Source organism: Manis pentadactyla, chromosome 8 (genome assembly GCF_030020395.1).
Source record: "Manis pentadactyla isolate mManPen7 chromosome 8, mManPen7.hap1, whole genome shotgun sequence".
NCBI classification, from domain to species: domain Eukaryota; kingdom Metazoa; phylum Chordata; class Mammalia; order Pholidota; family Manidae; genus Manis; species Manis pentadactyla.
This window is the reverse complement of record NC_080026.1, coordinates 94,268,706-94,285,937: the sequence shown is the minus strand read 5'-3', so window position 1 is coordinate 94,285,937 and position 17,232 is coordinate 94,268,706. Positions and strand designations below refer to the sequence as shown.

At 54.6% G+C, this 17,232-nt stretch overlaps 1 protein-coding gene across 2 annotated transcripts in view; it reads right to left on the bottom strand.

Moving 5' to 3' along the window:
- Positions 1 to 111: 111 nt before the first annotated feature.
- LOC130678898 (cadherin-23-like) overlaps positions 112 to 17,232 on the bottom strand; it is a 337,153-nt gene continuing 320,032 nt past the window's right edge. For both annotated transcript variants that reach the window (XM_057505954.1, XM_057505953.1), the window contains exons 28-32: positions 12,371 to 12,431; positions 11,240 to 11,388; positions 6,675 to 6,810; positions 4,816 to 5,204; positions 112 to 3,949 (exon numbers count right to left, since the gene is read on the bottom strand). In XM_057505954.1, coding sequence (XP_057361937.1) covers positions 3,734 to 3,949; positions 4,816 to 5,204; positions 6,675 to 6,810; positions 11,240 to 11,388; positions 12,371 to 12,431 — 951 coding nt within the window. In that variant the 3' untranslated portion in view covers positions 112 to 3,733. The remainder of the gene's footprint in view (positions 3,950 to 4,815; positions 5,205 to 6,674; positions 6,811 to 11,239; positions 11,389 to 12,370; positions 12,432 to 17,232) is intronic.

Sequence of the window (17,232 nt, the reverse complement as noted above, 5' to 3'; positions counted from 1 at the left end):
ACTGCCTCCTCCCCCTTCCTGGCCCCAAACACTGGGGTCCTACTGTGTGTCTATCAGGGACCAGACCTCTGAAAAGTTCTGGAATGTTCACCTAACATTCAGAGGCTATCTATGCCAATCCTCACTTTACATGGAGGCCTGTGCACACTTCTCCCAGCAGTACAGTGGGGAAGGGCCACGCACCCTCAAATGCTGGGGGTCAGGACAGTGAGGGAAAGGGTGTGGGGGGCCTCGGAGGTGGCAGCACAGGGAGAGATGGAAGGCATGGGCCCTGGCTGAAGGGGATGGAGGCTACTCAGCAAAAAAACCCATGAGGGAATGCCAGCTTGGCATTGTCAGAGCTCCCTATTTTTCAATGAACTAGGAACTAAATTTTTACATGGAACTAGTAAATAAAAATTAAAGGAAAGAAATATGTGCAGGCCAGCTTAAACACATCTGGCAGCCCGATCTGCCTGAAGGCTTCTTCATTTGCACCTCTGTATTAGAGAGAAGGAAACAGGACTCAGGAGCAGGAGGGGGCCACGGGATGGCTTGGTAGGCCCAGTGAGGACAGGGCAGATGAGGAGGAATTTCCAACTATCAGATAAAAACTGGGAACATGCAAATTGCATGCGAAGAACATATTGTTTTATGTCTGCAGCCTCCAGCCCACAGAAGGGCACAGGCCATGAGGCTGGAACCACAGGTGCCTCTGAAGTTCACAGAGGGGGTTGAGGAAAACAGGAGGCAGCTCAGGTTTTAGGAATCCCCGGCCAGACCCCATCCTCTCCTTCCCCAGGCCTGCCTTCTGCCTCCTGGTGTACACAGGCTCCGCAGGAAGCCTTCAGAACTTCACCACACTGCAGAAGAGATGCATTTCATCCTCCCTCTTAATCACATTTCCCTTCTTCTTGGTCCCAGCCATGTTCCCTATCTTTAGGCAGCTGCCAAAATCACAGGGCAAAAAGCTCAGGCTTTCAGTGGGACCAACCCTACCACTTACTAGCTGTATGGTTTTAGAAAAAGTTATTTGACCTCTCTGATTTTCCATCTGCTCAGCTGAAAGTAGGAACAAGCACACCTATAGCATGGGCAAGCTGGGGGTAAATGAGCAAACAAAAAACTAAGTGGTGGTGCATGGTGTCCCCTGGCCTGTGCCCCTGCCTAGCGGACAGGCATGATCTCATTTGCTGAGACTGCCCATCCATCATGAATTTGGTCAGGGAGTTCTGTGAAGTCCTGGAGTGCCAGTCTGTACACCTGGGAAATGGGCATAATGATGCCTACCACACCATTTTCAGGGCGAAAACAAACATGCCCCTCTGCTCTGATCCTGCCCAAACTCTCACTTGGGTCAAGAACTTGTTTGTTCTCCCTGTGCTTCCTCTCACCACAGAGCCCTTGCCCATGCTGTTCCCTCTGCCTGAAACACTCTTCCCTCTTGGCTCTGTAGGGTCCTATACTTTCTGTGGGTTTCAGTTTGAGTCACTTCCTCAGGGAAGCTACAGGCTCTCTCTTGTAGCATACTGTTACTGGGGTGAGGATTTGACCATATCCTCCCCTACTGTATCTATGCTCGTGAAGACAGAGGCTGCATCTTTTTGGTTTCCTGTTGTGCCTTGAGCCCAGCCCAGAGCCTGGCACATAGTAGATGGTTCCTCTAAGACTACTCCTCTGAGGATGATCATGTTTATGAGATGCTCCCAGCAGTGGGGAAACAGCCTCAGTGGGTCAGCAGGGAGAGCAGGTGCCGAGGTCTACAGGAATTAGATAAGGGTCTGTGTCCCCACCCAGGCTTCTGTGGTCCAACCCTCCCCTCTCATCCCCCGAAGGCCTGAGAGTGTTACTCAAGAACTCTTACAGTGGAGTCAGCCCCCTTCCACGCTGCCTGCCCCTTCCTGCTGCCTCCCCGCCCCTCCCAGGGCCTATGGGGGCTGTTGGGGTTAGGGAGGAGTCAGGTGTAGGTAAACTGTGGTTTGGGGGTTCCGGCCTCACCAAGGAAATGGTGCCACCTTTAAAAGGCCCCTCAGCCTGCCTCCACCCTCGCACCTTCAACAATGTTCTGAGCTAACGGGGCTGGTGTATCTGGGGCAGGAGCCCTGACAGCCTCTGAGAGGAAGCCAGGGCACAGCAAAGTGGGGTGGGTCATTCTTCCTGCAAGAGGGTGAAGGGACCATGGAAACACACGGGCCCATGCAGGAGTGTGTGTTCTGGAATGCCCCCACCAGCCCACCCGGAGGAAGTGGGCTGCCTAGTTCATGGAGGAACTTCAGCAGTTTTGTAGGGAGCATCCTGGCCACAGCTCCCAGACCCCTCGTGACGAGGAGGGGGTGAGGGGCAACAGGCACCCTTCACAGATGAGACCGCCGAGGTGCGGTGGGAGGGCCCCACTTAGCCTCTCTGGGTCTCAGCTCCTCCGGCTGGGAAGGCCACAGGATACCTGCCCTGCCTCCCGCCAAGGGCGCTGCTCACTGGCTGCCCTCTGGGCCCCTGGGGGGCAGTGGGCTCCCTCCTGCCGGTAGCCTCCCTCACCTGCAAGCTGGCCCTGTGGATGGAGGGGCTTTGGGGTACAGCCAAGCCACAAGAGCCACTGGACCTGGGTGCCTCCTGGGAGCCATGGGGTACACAGAGGACTCCATGCAGCTGCGTTTGGCTCTTAGCCTGGGCACTGGCTTGCTTCCATTCCTTTAGGCTTATGTGAAAGGGACTCAGTGGGGCATGAAAATGTGGCCGTAGCCCAGGCTGCTGGGGCGGTGGATGCCCCGTGTGGCCTACAGATGGTCTCGGACCTGACTGGCCGGGGCCCAAGCCCTGCCGATCGTCGAATGCTCTGGTCACCATTGCAGAATGCCACTTCAGTGCACCCCTTGCCTGGGGCCCGACCCGTATCGACCCCCAGCCTGAGCTCCCCTGCCTGCCCCTCCCACTCTCCTAGGAACTGTGCCCAACACCTCTGGCCTCAGTGGCCGCCCTCCTCAAAGTGCTCCCTGCCCTGACTTCACACCGTGCCCACGGCTGCCCTTGCCCGGCATTTCCTGGGCCCTGGCACTGTGCACCCCACTTCACATGAGCTGTAATATTACATGCTCCTTCCCCCAACCCCAAGAGAGGGTGAGCTCCCCTTTACAAATGCCACTCCTGTGGCACTAAGGAAGGCAGGGCTGCTGACATGATCCTCATGTTATACCCAAAGAAGGGAAGCACAGAGAGGTTGAGCAAGTTGCCTGTGTCACACAGTCAGTGAAGAACAGAATTGAGACGAGGCCTCTGGGTTTCTTCCTCTGTGTGCTCCATCTACTCCTTGTTACTGCACCCCACCACCCTCCCCAGTCCCAGCACCCCATGGGGCTTGGCACGACACAGCTAGATATGGGGAATGTGCCCCAGAGGGGCCTGGACTTAGGTGTGAGAACAAAAGGACTGGGGTGGTTGTGAAGTGTCTGAGCAGGAATCTGCTGCCCTGTCTGTAGGGCAGGCAGGCAGGTCCAGTGCCAGCATGGGCCAAGCCAGCACCTACCACAGCTGACAACACAGGGGCGTGCCCCAGGCTACTTACCTTCTGTAGCAGAGCCGGCAGGAGGAGGCCGAGAGAGAGAAAAGGCAAGGATATAGGTGGTTAGCAGTGCACAGCGTAGCCAGCCTCACTCCAAGCAATGGTGTGTGGAGGACACCCTTCCTCATGCAGTCTAAGGTCTCATCCTTGGCCCAGGCTGCCCAGGAGGGCGCTGCACAGCTGGCCACAATGCCACCCCTAGGCTGTTGAAACCCTCACCCACTGCCCGGCCCGCATCTGGATTCCTGCTGAAGGTGTGGGTTTGCAGGTGCCTTGGGGTGCTGACAGGCTCTCAGCTGGGGGCCCACTCACCACGGTGGAGTCCACCTTGGGGCCACCGTCGTCTGCCACCACTGTCAAGGTGTAGAAGTCGCCTTTCTCCCGGTCCACCAGGCCCTTAACTGTGATCACACCCTGCAGGAAGGGGGTCAGATGGGTGAATGGCAATATTGCACCCATCAGGCAGAGGCTGTCCTGTCACCAAGCAGTCCTGTGCTCTGGCTGAACCAGATTCCTCACTAACCCTGAACATTCTGCCTTTGTTCCCACTTCCACATTGTCTGGACTTCTCCATGAAGCTCTGACAACTGAAAACCTACTTCTCTTTCATATGCCACGGACACCACCTCTTCATGTAGGCTTCCCGCTTCCCCAGCCAGGTGTGATCACTCTCTTATCTGGGCCTCAGAGTGATTCCATTAAAACTCTACTGTGGCTCTTTTCATCTCTCCCCCTGTGGTGTTCTAGTTTGCATCCCTGACTATTCCCACTTCTACTTCTTTGAGGGCTTGGTCATCTTTGTGTTCCCAATATTCCCCACAACAAGGTCTGGCACATTGCAGTGACTTGTAACTTGCCTATTTTCTAAGAAGGGAGTCTGATAAAAGACACACTAAATCAAAGATGGACGAGTAAGATCCAGGTAGTAGATAAGAGATAGCTGTACCAGACATCTAGCTAAGACTAGCTATCATCATGAAGCCAAAAATTTATATCTGAGCTGCCTAATAGCCAAAGTAAAAAGGGAAACATGATGACTTGTATAGTTTTCATTGTCTAGTAACAAGGACACCAGGTTGCCTAGGTATAAACTTTACCTTACCCTAATATTAAAAGGGATGTATCACAGGGGTATTTATCTCAAAGACACTTTATGATAAAAAGGAAAGCGCCACATGTATATATATATAAGGAGCTCAATAAATACTGGTTAGCTTTAAAAATTGAGCTCCCTGCCCCCAGGGAGAGCCCTTGCTGTGCCTGCCCCCAACCTCTCTTACTGTGATGGCATCTATCTTGAAGAGGGCTTTGGCCTGGGCACTGGTGTAGGCGTCAAAGTGGTAGGTGATCTGATTGAGGTTGTCGATGGAGTAGGCCTGGACCCGCACAATCTCAGTGCCCAGGGCCAAGTTCTCCAAGATGGCAGCCTCATAGGAGGCATTGGAGAACTGCACAGTCTCATCCAGCTCGTTGAGCAGAGTGATGTAGATGCTGCAGAAGCCCTGGTTAAAGGGGGGTGCCTGGTCAGTGGCAGACACATTCATCAGGTAGCTGGTCTTGGTCTCATAATCCAGGTAATCTACGGTGATGATGAGCCCCGTGCCCTCATCGATCTCGAACTTCCCTTCTGCGCCTGACAGGATGCGGTAGTTCACCAGGCCGCCATCCCCTGCAGGAGGACACAAGAGGTTGTAGAGTCCTGGGTGGGGGAGGAGCTGCCCACAGCACACCGGCCGTGGCCCCTAAGGGACAGGGCAGGGGGCCCTGGTTGGCCTACCCAGTGTGCACTGGCCCCCCTACCTCTGTGGGTTGGATTGTGCCAAGAGATGTGGCAGAGGATGAGGTCAAAGTCATTGTGGACAGCAAGGACCTGGTACATACTACTGAGCCCCTCTGGGGCTTGGCCTTGGCATGAGAGCTATGCCAAAGGGGTTTGGTCCTGCTCCTAGAGCCTCAAAGTTCAAGCTCGGGCACCTCTCGTGGGTATTTGGACAAGCAGAGGGTGAAAGAGAGATCTCCTATAGTGGGGGCTTTGCTCTAGAAAGTGTTAGGGTGGCAGCCTTGCAGGTGGCCACGTCTTCGTTTGTCCCTCCAGCCAGACACCTTCGGTGGTTCTCCCCACTCCTCCACCCCAAATCCCTGGGCTTGGAATTCACCCTCAACCAGGAGCTCAAGTTGAGGCTGCTTAGCCGAAGCCACGGACTTTGAGGGGAAGGATCTTAAAACCACTCAGGAAATCCTAGACTTCCTTGAGATTGTTCACAAAACTAAATGGATATGCATTTTTCTGGGGAGGGATCCATGGTTTTTACTACTTTCTCAAAGGGATTCCTGACCCAGCAAAGGTTTTCTGACCACTGGGCCATAGTACTCTATGTGACTTGGGCTGTATAAATGTGCCATGTAAGGGACAGCAGTCACCTGACAGCTTTCAGACCCATTTCTCCCTCCACTCCGTCCTGTGCTCCAGGGGGGCTGAGGATGCTGAGAGGGGCTGGGTTGGAAGCCACCAGAGCAGCTGACATGAAGGAAGGGCAGGAGTTGGGGAGCTAGGAAAAGCTCAGGGAGCCTCTCTAGGGGGCAGCGGACCCCCAGGAAAGAGCTCCTCTCTGGCTGTATTCCTGGCACAGACAGCCAGGTTCTGGGAAGAAGGCCACAGTGACCTGGTCTCACTCTCCTTTGTTTTACACAGCTAACTGTGGCCAGCCCTGGAGGCCGGGGTCCTCAGTGAGGTCCAGGCTGCCTTTTGGCCAGACCACCACCCTGCAGAATTACCCCTTATGAAGCATGTGTGTGTCAGGCCGTGAGCAGGGCCTGCAGGACACAGAGCTGTGGCTGACTGGAGGGGAGGCCTCAGCCAGCCCAGAGTTCCCAGGCCCTGCAATGACAGATCTGACTCCCCAAGCCTGCCAACTCTCCTCTGTCCATCCAGAGATTAGGACAACCTCCCTGGACCCCAGTCCCCCTGGGCCTCGGCATCTTGGTGGGGACACCAAGACTGGCCCAGGATCCCCGCCCCAGTCTTGCAGCCACTGAATGGGGGAACATCCTGCGGCATCCGGCCCCACAGGAACGGGAGGATGAGCTGGGGAGGGTCACTCTAGGGAATGGGATTCCCTGGCTTCCCTCCTGGCCTCACCAGTGTCCCGGTCGGTGGCTCGGACGACAATGACTGAGGTGCCGATGCCTGCAGTCTCGCGAAGTCCCAGGCGACTGTATTGCTGCTGCACGAACACGGGGGCCTCGTCGTTGACATCCTCCACGTACACTATCACCTGTAGGGGCCGAGCCAGGGGTGGAAGGTCAGGCAGAGCCCAGGGCTAGGCTCATCTGTGCCAGCTGTGAGCACCCTGTGGAGGGCCTGGGGCTGTCTGGCTGGTCACTCTGTCCCCCACAGTACACAGTACCTCACGTGGCAGGTGCTCAAACACCATTTGTTAAGGAATGAATCTTATCTTCCCTTTGTCTCTGCTACCAACCCTGTGGGAGCCTGTGCCTGATTAGTGAATCTTTAGGGCCATCAAGTTTCTCAGCTATGGAACAGTCATATCAATATAATAATTCATGTCCCCTGCCACTCTTAGGGTTGTCATGAAGACAAAATGAGGCATGCCCTGCAAAAGAGCTTGGAAAGGTTTAAGATGACGCCATTCAAACACTGAAGTACATCTGGGAGAATAGACATAAAAATGGTAATTGCAGTCGTAGTGCAGGATGTTGGTGCCCAGGCCCCTTAGGTTCTTGGGGTGTTCTCACTGCCTGCATCTAGCACCCGCAGCTCCTCATAGGGCAGTCACCCCATTCCAAGCAGGCTGCCGGAGGCCCGTGCCCAGAGAGCCGCAAGTGCCTGGGACTTACGTCCCCCGGGACAGCCCTTAGCCAGCGGCTGAGGGGCGTGGAGCACAAATGCTCTGGCTTCCTCAGCCCCGACTGGGGCAGCTGAGGTGACTCTTCTCCAGAGTTCCCTGTGAGACTGAGTCAAAGTTTCCTGCGTGCTACTTCGCTGGCCGTCTTGCCTTCCTGGTCCCACACCCCCTCCAGCTTTTCCTGGGGACACTTGCTACTGATCACTTTCACTTCAGCCCTTGTCTGGGATTTGCGTCTGGGGATCCCGACCAAGACAATGGCTATTTCTGAACTGTGGAATTATGCATAATTTTCATCACTGTTTATCTGTACTTTCTAATTGCTAATGAACATGTCTGTCTTACATAACAAAAATAAAAGTTTAAAAGATGTTAATGGAGAGAGACGTTTATGGCTACATATCAGCACCACAACCCTTCTTTTTGCCGCACCACCTGCCCTGCCCCTCACACACAGAGGAGCCAGGAGGTGTATGGCCCACGGCCGTGCCAGAAGGACAGTGTGGTGGGGAAGGGAGGGTGTCAGTGTTGGTGTTCAAGGAGCTGTAGGGAGGTCCACAGTGCCTGCCTCTTCTCCAGATAAGGACAGAGGCCCAGAAGTGGGGGAGGGACTTGCCCAAGGCCTCCCGGTTACCAAGAGGGCAGGAAGAGAGTAAGGGGTCTCCTCGTTCCCAATCTACCAACCCTACCACCCTGCTTTCTGCTGGGGACAAGCTGGCCCCGGAGCAGGAGAGACACCCTCCTTCCAGCCTAACAGAGCCAGGGTCAGCAGGAGCTCGTCAGCACAATGGTAGGGGAGCAAATGGGATGGGGTGGTGATGTAGAGCACAGATTTCACACATGGGCGCCTGCACAAATGGTGGGGCCCAAGGCACAATCTGAGAGTGCGAATGTTTGGTTTCTGACTGATCCCTGCCTCTGGGACCAGCCCTGGCCCCTCTTCTGGGCTTAGCTGGGAATTAGCTGGAGAGAAGTGAAGGAGCTTCTATTGGTACAAGCAGAACTGGTGGCCTGATTAGTGAACTCTGGGGTGCAGGTGGTGGCAGAGCTGGGGGGAGGAGAGGCAGATGGAGGGTTTCTCTACTCTGCTATTAGGGTTTCCACACTCCTGTTGTGTCATCAAATTTTCATGTCCAGACACCCAGAACCCACTATGCAAACTAAAGTACCCGTCCCAGAGCACAGCTGTTTACAAGCCGGAACGTTCTAAGTTTGGCTTCACTGAGAATTTGGCTGGGGAGATCCTGGGTGGGGTGGGTGTGTGCGGAATTTGCATGGATGAATTTCAGGAACTCTCTTTCTGTAAACAGAAACTAACCATTCATCTTCCAAAACTGTGAACCTTCTTCTTCACTAGTCTGCTTGTCCAAACCACCCTGACTCCAAGGGTTGTGGGGGAAAAACAGGGCTAGTCTGACAGTACAAGAAAAAGAGGAGGGAGGTGGCATGGAGCCTGGGTGTGGCACGTCTTCCATGAGGCTGGCTGCATGCCACTCTCCTCTTGTTGGTTTCAGCCTTGTTTTTAGCAGCTGAGACAGGAGGCAAAATGGTGGGTGTGTGGTTTGCAAACCTGAGAGACACAGATGTACAGGAAACACACAGGTCTGCCAAGTTCTTGCTGAGCTGGAGGGCTTAGCTACTGAGCCACTGGGCTCCCTAGATAGAACCAGCCCACTTTCTATCCAGTGCTGTGCCCTCCAACAGGACGTGTGCACATGCATGTGCATGAGGCCCCCAGTTTCCATGAGGACCTTTGTACTCCATGCTTCCTGGCCCCTCATCTGTGCTATCCCTGGTTTCTGAAGCAGCGACAGGAGAATGTGGATGGTCCTCCAAGCCATCTCTGCTGCTGCTGAGAAAATGGACCCAGGGCAAAGCTGGAGTCCCTTCACTGTCTTCAGGAAAGAAAGTCCCCAGCTTTCCTGAGGCTCAGGGGCGTTGGGGCCATATACTTGGGACCACCAGCTTCCAAATTTCCACCTTAAAATGATAAGGCAGCAGTGGTCTCTGTGCTCTGAAGAGCCTGATGTGAGGCAGTCACTAAGAGAACAGACCTGAGCTGACTGCCTCGGTTTGAAGCCTAGCTCTACCCTTGCCGCTGTGTGACCCTAAACACATTGGCCAATCCCTTTTGCCTCAATCTCCTCATCTATAAAATGGGTATAACAGCAGTGCCTACCTCCCAGGGCTGTGATGAGGATTAACAAGTTCAAGTACATAAAGCACTTAAAAAAATGCTTGGCACAGAGCAAGTACCATGTGAGGGTTTGTTATTTCCCAGGAGCAAATGGAGGGCAGCTGAGCAGGTGTAGCTTTGGGCATCCCACCCTGCCCCTAACTGACACAGCCTGGCTTTGATCTATTTGACACAGTACCCTGGGGCACTGCATACCAGTTTGTTTGAAAAGGTTTGTGACTAAGGAAGCTTTGAGGTCACAGTGCTGAGGCACTGCTAGGGGCAGGCCCTGGACAGAGGTGCCACCTGCTCCACAGGAAAGCTGTGATCAGGAGGCCTGCAGTCCAGAAGGCTGACCAGCCTACGCTGACATCAGTCACTTTGTGGCCTGAAGCTGGCCCAACAAATGGCAGAACCTGACGTGGGCACCCTTATCAGCATGTGAATCAGCATATAAATAAGTGATTCACAGTTGGGTAGGTGAATGTGGCCATGTCAGCCTGTCCTGTGTGCATTCAGGTGATTGTGTTTGAAGCTCATCACCAGAGCCCTGGAATCATCCTGAGCAGCCCCAAGGTGTAAAAACTCAAGGGTTCTGGCCCCCTCAGCCATGTCCACCTGGGCACTTCTCAGTCAGGCAAGCAGCTGTAAGGACCTGGGCTTCTCTTCGCATAGAAACGGGCCAAGGCTGTCACCCATGCCCCCTGCATGATGGTGACCCCAGGCAGGCTTCCGTTCATTGTTTCCAGAGGGTGGAGATGGTGCTGATAAGGGGAGCTCGCTCTGTCCCACTCAGTTCTAGGGTAAAAGTCCCTGCTTGCTCCCCACCCCGACTTTCCCCCTCTCCCTCCTACTCTTCGCCTTTGGGGTCTGACTCACTTTCCACACAGTTTAGGGGAAGGGGCTATAAAGTTGCTGGGCGTGCAGTGGAGGTGGAGGGTGACCTTGAGAGATCATTTCATTTTTCTCAATCTTCTCCCTGCCACTGGGCCAGAGAGTGCAGAAACCTGAAGGTTTGTGTGTCTGTTGCTGACCCTCCAGGAGGATTAAGGTTGATTTGATTTGAGCTGCATAGGGGAGAGGCCCAAGGTGAGTGAGGGTGGGCACGAAAGAACATACTGGAAGGGGTAGATGGGAGTGGTGACTGGAGTATTTTGGGGACACATTCAATGGAGAGAGCACTGAATTTGGACTCAGAAGACCTGGGCTCAAGTCCTGGTTCTATCACTAGCGACTTTGCTATGCCTCAGTTTCCTCATCTATAAAATGAAGTTAGCAACAGCTACACCTCCAAGATCATTATTTGTGAGATCTCCTTGCTCACCCTAGAGAGCTGTGTAGATAGAGGGAGTTAGTATGGTAAGGACACCTCTTTCATCCCTTAGGACAGACATCAGTATGACTGGCTCCCTTCCACATCTGGGGAAACTGAGGCTCAAAGCAAAATGACACATATAAGATTCCAAGCTGGGCTGCGCCTGTGGCACCTCCCACTGTACCCTTATCTCCAGGTGTCATTCTGCACCTAAACCAGTGGGGTGGCCATCTCCAGTCCAGCTCTTGCCTTGGCCCACCTATGAGGTCAGAGCTGAAGGGGACGAGGGGCTTCCCAACCTGCTGACTGGCGGTCTGTGAGCTGCCCCAGCCTGTCCCCAGCCTCACCCTCACAGAGCTCCGCATGGGGCCCAGGTCATGGTTGTAGGCCTCCACTATCAGCATGTGGGATGAGTTCCACTCCCGGTCCAGGGCCCGGGGCCCTCGCATCAGGAGTCCGCTGCTGACATGGATCCGGAAGTTGTTGCCGTGGTTACCTGTGCGGAGTGACAGAGGAGCTGCATGGGCTCTGTCTTGGAGCAGTAAGCTCGTGAGGTTGTGGGGGCTTGGGGACCAGACCCCCAGGATGCCGACACTGCCCAGAGGTCCCGAGAGCTGAGGCAGAGCTCACACGGGCAAGGAAGCCTCTGCCTCACGATGCTCTGGTCTCTCCCCATTTGAGGGTGGGGGACAGAAGCCCGCCCTGTGCCCTCCTTATGGCCCTCCAGGGCTCCCCCATACCCAGAGTGTCAGTGTATTCAGTATTTCAGAGGGACTGGGGCACTATAAAGAGAGAACCAAAATGAAACTATCTGTGGCTCGTTGAACACTATCGTGGACACTCTGGGCTGGTCCAGTGCCGATTCCACCATTTTGTGGTACCAGCAGCCTGATTTTCCTGTGGGGAGCCATCATTCTCCACTCTCTCTTCACGTACTTTGTGTACGAGTGATGTCACTCCGATTCCAGGAGTGGGCAGAGTGGCATATTGGCCAGAGTGACTGATTGGCTCACAGCCGGTCATGTGATTCCAGTCAGCCCAATGAGACCATTCTGTGAGCTCCTCATTTCTGTGCCCTGTCCTCACAGCGGCTCACTCTGGGAGGGGACACTGTTTCATGTCCTAGGCCACAGTGACTGGTTCAGGGATGGGCACACGATATGTGCTGGGCCAATGCAATCTCCAGGGAGCTCGATGCTGGGGGCTGCCCTGGTCCCCAAGGCCTCCTTGTCAGGGTGATATCCCACCACGGGACCTGAGGGATTCTGAGCGCATAGCAATCAAATGCAGCACCCTCAATTAAAAGACATCCAATTTGTTGGAAATGGTCAGAGAATGCCTGTTTCCTCTCTCTGGCCCGTCCTTGTGTACAGTACCCAGGGCTCCCTTGGTCTTGCCTCCCAGAGCCTTGGCACCCAGAGACTCTGCCATCCCCAGGGCAGGAGGACCCCCTCTCCATCCAGGGGCACTCCACTCACCACGCAGGATGCGGTACCACACACGCCCAAACTCGCCCTCATCCGCATCGGAGGCTTTTAGCTGAGGAAGAATAAGAGCATGGCCACTCCGTGAATTCTACCCCAGAGGGAGAGATGTTCTCTCCTTCTCTCCTGGCCACCCCCAGCCCATCCTGCCCAAACCTGTGGTCTCCAAGGCTGGCATATGAGAGGGGAGAGGGACACTGCTGTCCTTCTCCTCCCTGACAAGGCCCCCTGACAGCTGATGATTCCATGCTTCCCTGTCATGGCAGGGGGGCTGCTGGCTCTGCTTCCCGATCCTCCTCCAGGTTCTTGGGGAGGACTTGGGAGAAGGTGGATGACGGTGCTGTGGCTCTCTGGACCCAGGCTTGACTAGGTCAGCCCCTCCCTCCCTCAGCCCTTTGGGATGCCAGCAGCCTCACCTTCAGCGGCTGGATTCTGTGGCTGCTCCTTGCCCACACTTGCTTGGCCTGAAGCCTCTCTGTCCACACTGGGTCTCAGCCAGGCACTGGGTATTGTAATGGCCACTTTGTGGAAACCCAGAAATCCCACCTCCAAAGAATGGCACCCTATTCATTCACCCACACAACTGCTCCAGTCTCATTTCAGACCTTCCCAGCTTCCTTGGCCATCCCTGGGGGGCTCTGCACTGTCTCCAGTAGGGACTGGGGTGTGCTGCCCTCGCTCTGAGACACTGCCCAGTGCCCCGCCCTGGTACAAGTCCAGCTCTAAAGCCCCAAGGCGAGCCCTGTCACACTGAGAGCTGAACACCTGCTCTACCCACCACATACCTGAAATGTAGAAAACATACCTGCAGAGTGATGCAGGAGGCAGTACAGGACTACATGACCAGGGAGACTCCCACAGGGCCATGGCCGGTTGTCCCAGAGGATTTCTGGTGAATCGCTTTGTAATGCCCTGGACCCTCCCACTTCTGGAGCTGCCCTCTTCTCTCCACCTCTCCCTTCAATCTTGTGGTGTGCACTGGGGCTGCCAAGTTGCCAAGTTCTTACTGACCATGGACAGCGGTAGCTGGCCCAGGAGAAGGCACCTGATTAAAATGGGCCAATCACATCTTTCTCTGGGATTCTGGACCTTGGGACCAGAAAGAGTCAGGCTCCCTAGTGGAAAGAAGCGGGAGTATCTGAGCTCATCTCCACCACTCCTTCCTCATTACTCTGCCTTAGCCCCATCAGTGTCTGTGCTCTTTCTTGAACACTAAGTGCATGCCAGCCTTAGGGCTTTGCCCTTGCTATTTCCTCCACTCGGCCAGCTCTCCCTCCAGATGTTTGCATACTCATTGAGTCATCTTCACAACTCTGGTTGAATGTGATCTTATAAGGCCTTCCCTGACCATTCTATATGAAATGGCAGCCCCTTCTCCAATACCTTGGCCTTCCCTACTCCCATCAGCCCCTGATACACTGTATCTTTGCTTACTGTCCATATGCCTACAGAAAGAAGAGGCTTTGTCCACTGCTGTATCACTAGTCTCTAGAACAATGACCCAGGCACAAAATAGGGCTATGTTTGTTTAAATAATATGTGAATGATTTAGTAGCAGATCTCTGGTGGAGGTAATAAAGCTGACATTCAGAGAACATTCACCTACAACACTAGCACTGCAGTATTTGGGACCATGTTCCCAGTTATTCCAGAAGCCCAGGTGTACCTCCACCTTTCCCCATTTCCTTGGTTCTCTGGGGTACCCTAGTATTTCTTCAGTATACTTTGCCCCATATTAATTGCACTGGGTGTTTCTTGCCACTGAAGTCCTAGTGTAGGCTTTTCTATTTTTGCTCATTGGATGAATTCTGTCAAGTGCCTACTGTGTGTGTAGCTCCATGCCAGGCACTGTGGGAGATCCAGAGAAGAGGGGGTGGATTCCTGCTTGCAAAGATCAAGAGAAGAGAAGCCAGCAAGGATTGGGTTGGCCAAAGGTTTCCAGAAGAGAAGCTGGGTTTGGATGGTTGGGTAAGAGTTGGCTTAGCAGAGAGGGTTGGGGAGAATGGGTAACAGTGTGAGCAAAAGTAGAGGCTTCTGAGGTGGGCTGTGTGTGTCTGGAGTGAAGGGTTCTCACTGGAACATAGCAGAGGGATCTGGGGGAGGGGTGGAACAAGGCCCTCAATAAACAGCAAAGGACCTTTTTCTCTGGGGCACTGGGAGCCTCAGCAGAATGTGGAGCTCAGAAATGACAGGATGGAGGCCAATATGAAAATGATGAACCTGGCTGCAGGTGCTGGCCTGCTCAGGCTTGATAGGACTGAGGTAAATGTATCTAAGGGTCTTGAAGAGCGTATTGATGGTAGGAGGAAGGGAAGTATGTTGGTCTGAAAGGAACAACGAGTCTGGGTCAGGCAGACCCAAGTATGAATCCTGGCCTTGTCACTTCCTGGCTACCTGACCCTCAATAAGTAATTTAATCCCCCAAGTCTCAGTTCCCTCATCCATAGAACAGGCACAATGATGACCAACCTTGCGAGGTTGATGGGAAAATTAGAAATAATCTCTGCAAGGCACCTTTTCTGGTGTCTGGCACAGAGAGAGATGTTAAAAGTTGGACATTATGAGTTGTGCCACCCTCTTGTGGGAGGCCCTCTTGCTTTATACTGGAGTTGGGATATTTCACTTGCTGTGAAGTTCTCTCTCCCCTTCTAGAAGAAGTCTTAGAAGCTACAAGGTGGAGGGATATAGTGGAGTTGACTCAACAGTCCAGATACAGAAGGGATCAGGACAGGGCAGAGGCCTAGCTGTTCGGAGGATGCCCTTGGGTGTCTCTATACATGGTATATCCTCGATGTCTCCCTCCCCAAGCAGCCTGCACCACTTGGGGGTTTTGGTTCCTGCCAGCTCAGGAAAATGGGGGCCATAGATGAAGTGTCCACTTGGTTTGGGAAGAAAAGGTTAAGGAAAATGGGCAGTGAAAGGCAGGCTGTAAGATGCGGGAAACCCATTGGGGGCTCTGGCATTGGGAACATCTTAGCACCCGTTGCTTGCTGCCCATGTCTGCCCACCCTTCTTGGGGAAAGGCACCAAATCCCCCCACCTCCACCCCCACTAACCTGCTGGGTGACTTGGCCAAACCATACCTCTCTAGACCTCAGTTACATCACCTGAGAGTAGGGGTAGTGGGTGAGGGGCCCTGTCAGCCACTGATGGACCCTGACAGCCCACAGAAGCTCCCATCCATCTGGGGCTGTGCAGAAGAGGTTTCTTTTGTGGTCAAGGGCTAAGGGAAGGGGGGAGGAGCTAAATTCCAAAAATTGGAACCCTGAAAAAGGGTGACCCCAGCCTCAGGTCTTGGGCAGAGCCACAACTCCCCCTCTGTGTTGTATTTCTGAGGGCTTGGGGGCCTTGATGGGGAAGCTGTTTAAGACTTAGCCTCCTGAGCAGGCAGCTGGTTGCCAGGGAAGCTCTGGCTTTAGGAAGAAAGGAGGCTCAGGGAGGTAGAGGTGCGTGTGTGTGTGTGTGTGTGTGTGTGTGTGTGTGTGTGTGTACGCGTGTGTGTGTGCAGAGCTGCCACCTGGAGGGTCTCCCAGAACCCACCCAAACTATGAGGAGCGCAGCCTTGGCTGTCCCTCACTTCTGGCTTTCTGTCCTGTGATGTCTTTGACCTTTGAAAATGACTCTCACCCCGCACTTCTGCAGGCAGACTCTTTCAAAGGGAGTGTGGTTTTCTGGGAGGCTGAGGGAGAAGCCTGGAAGGCGAGGGGCCCAGGGACACAGGAGGGGAGGAGAGGCCTGGGAGCTGGGGGGTTGGGGGTGGCATTTCTGCCCATCCCCCCTCCCTGCTCAGCTTGTAGCCCCTCTCCCCGGTAACCAGGAGGCTGGCAGGCACTGCATAGCAACCTGCTGGCTGCCACCCCACCATACCATTCAAATGTCCAACAGGGGAAGGTGAGGGCCCTGGGGCCAGAGAGACAGTGATTCCTCCCAGCACACCCCACCCCCGACCCCCGTGTCCTCACGGTGCCCCCACCCTGCCCCTCAGAGGGCTCCAAGGAGACAGGCTGGAGTGCAGCCGTGGGAAGGCCTGCCCAGCTGCAATGCTCTCCTCTCTCTCTTCCCAGCCCAGTTGCCATCCCTACCCTCTTGACTGTCCCCTCCCCCAAGGCAGGGCCCAAACTCTTCCAGACAAAACCAGGTCTAGCTGGACAGTGAGGAGAGATGGCTTACTCTGCCCAGCCTGGCTGACTGAGGGGCACAGGACACAGCAGCGCCCAGGGCAGTCTGGGGTCAGGAGTGGTGCCTGATGCATTTGGGGCCTCCCTCAGACAGCTGAGACCTTCCCACCCAGCTCGGAGCTTCTGAGGATTGGCTCTGAGGTCAGTGCATGGGGGACTGCAGAAGGCTTGGTGAGGAAAGTGGGTCAGACGCTTGCCAGGGTGCTCTGGGAGAGGATGGGAGGGTATCAAGGGGGCCTGGCAGGTGGCCTTGCCATGTCATCTGGTGAACCCTTCTGCTTTCGTGGAGAGTGAAAACCAGGCCCAGTGAGGGACAGTGCTGTGGGGTCAGCCTCCTCTGCTTCCAGCAGACCCTACTCCGTGGAGCTCAGAGGGAAGAACGCTGGAGACTGAGGTTGCAGAGACACCCAGAGTAGGGCCTGCCGGGGTGCCTTGGGCTCCAGTGGGCAGGGACAGGCTTCAGCTGCCTGAAGACCATTTCTAGTCTTGGTTTGGTGGAGGCCTCCTTTCCCCAGAAACAGCAGGCCCTTGCTGGCTGGTCAGAGAGGGTGTCAAGAGGCCTGGTAGCCGGCCCTGCCCTGTGTGCTGGGCAGGGGGTTTGATGCTTTCAAGCCCTTAGGAACCTCTTATTTCTACGAGAACTACTCAGACACTAATTACTGCCTCACATATCTTTTT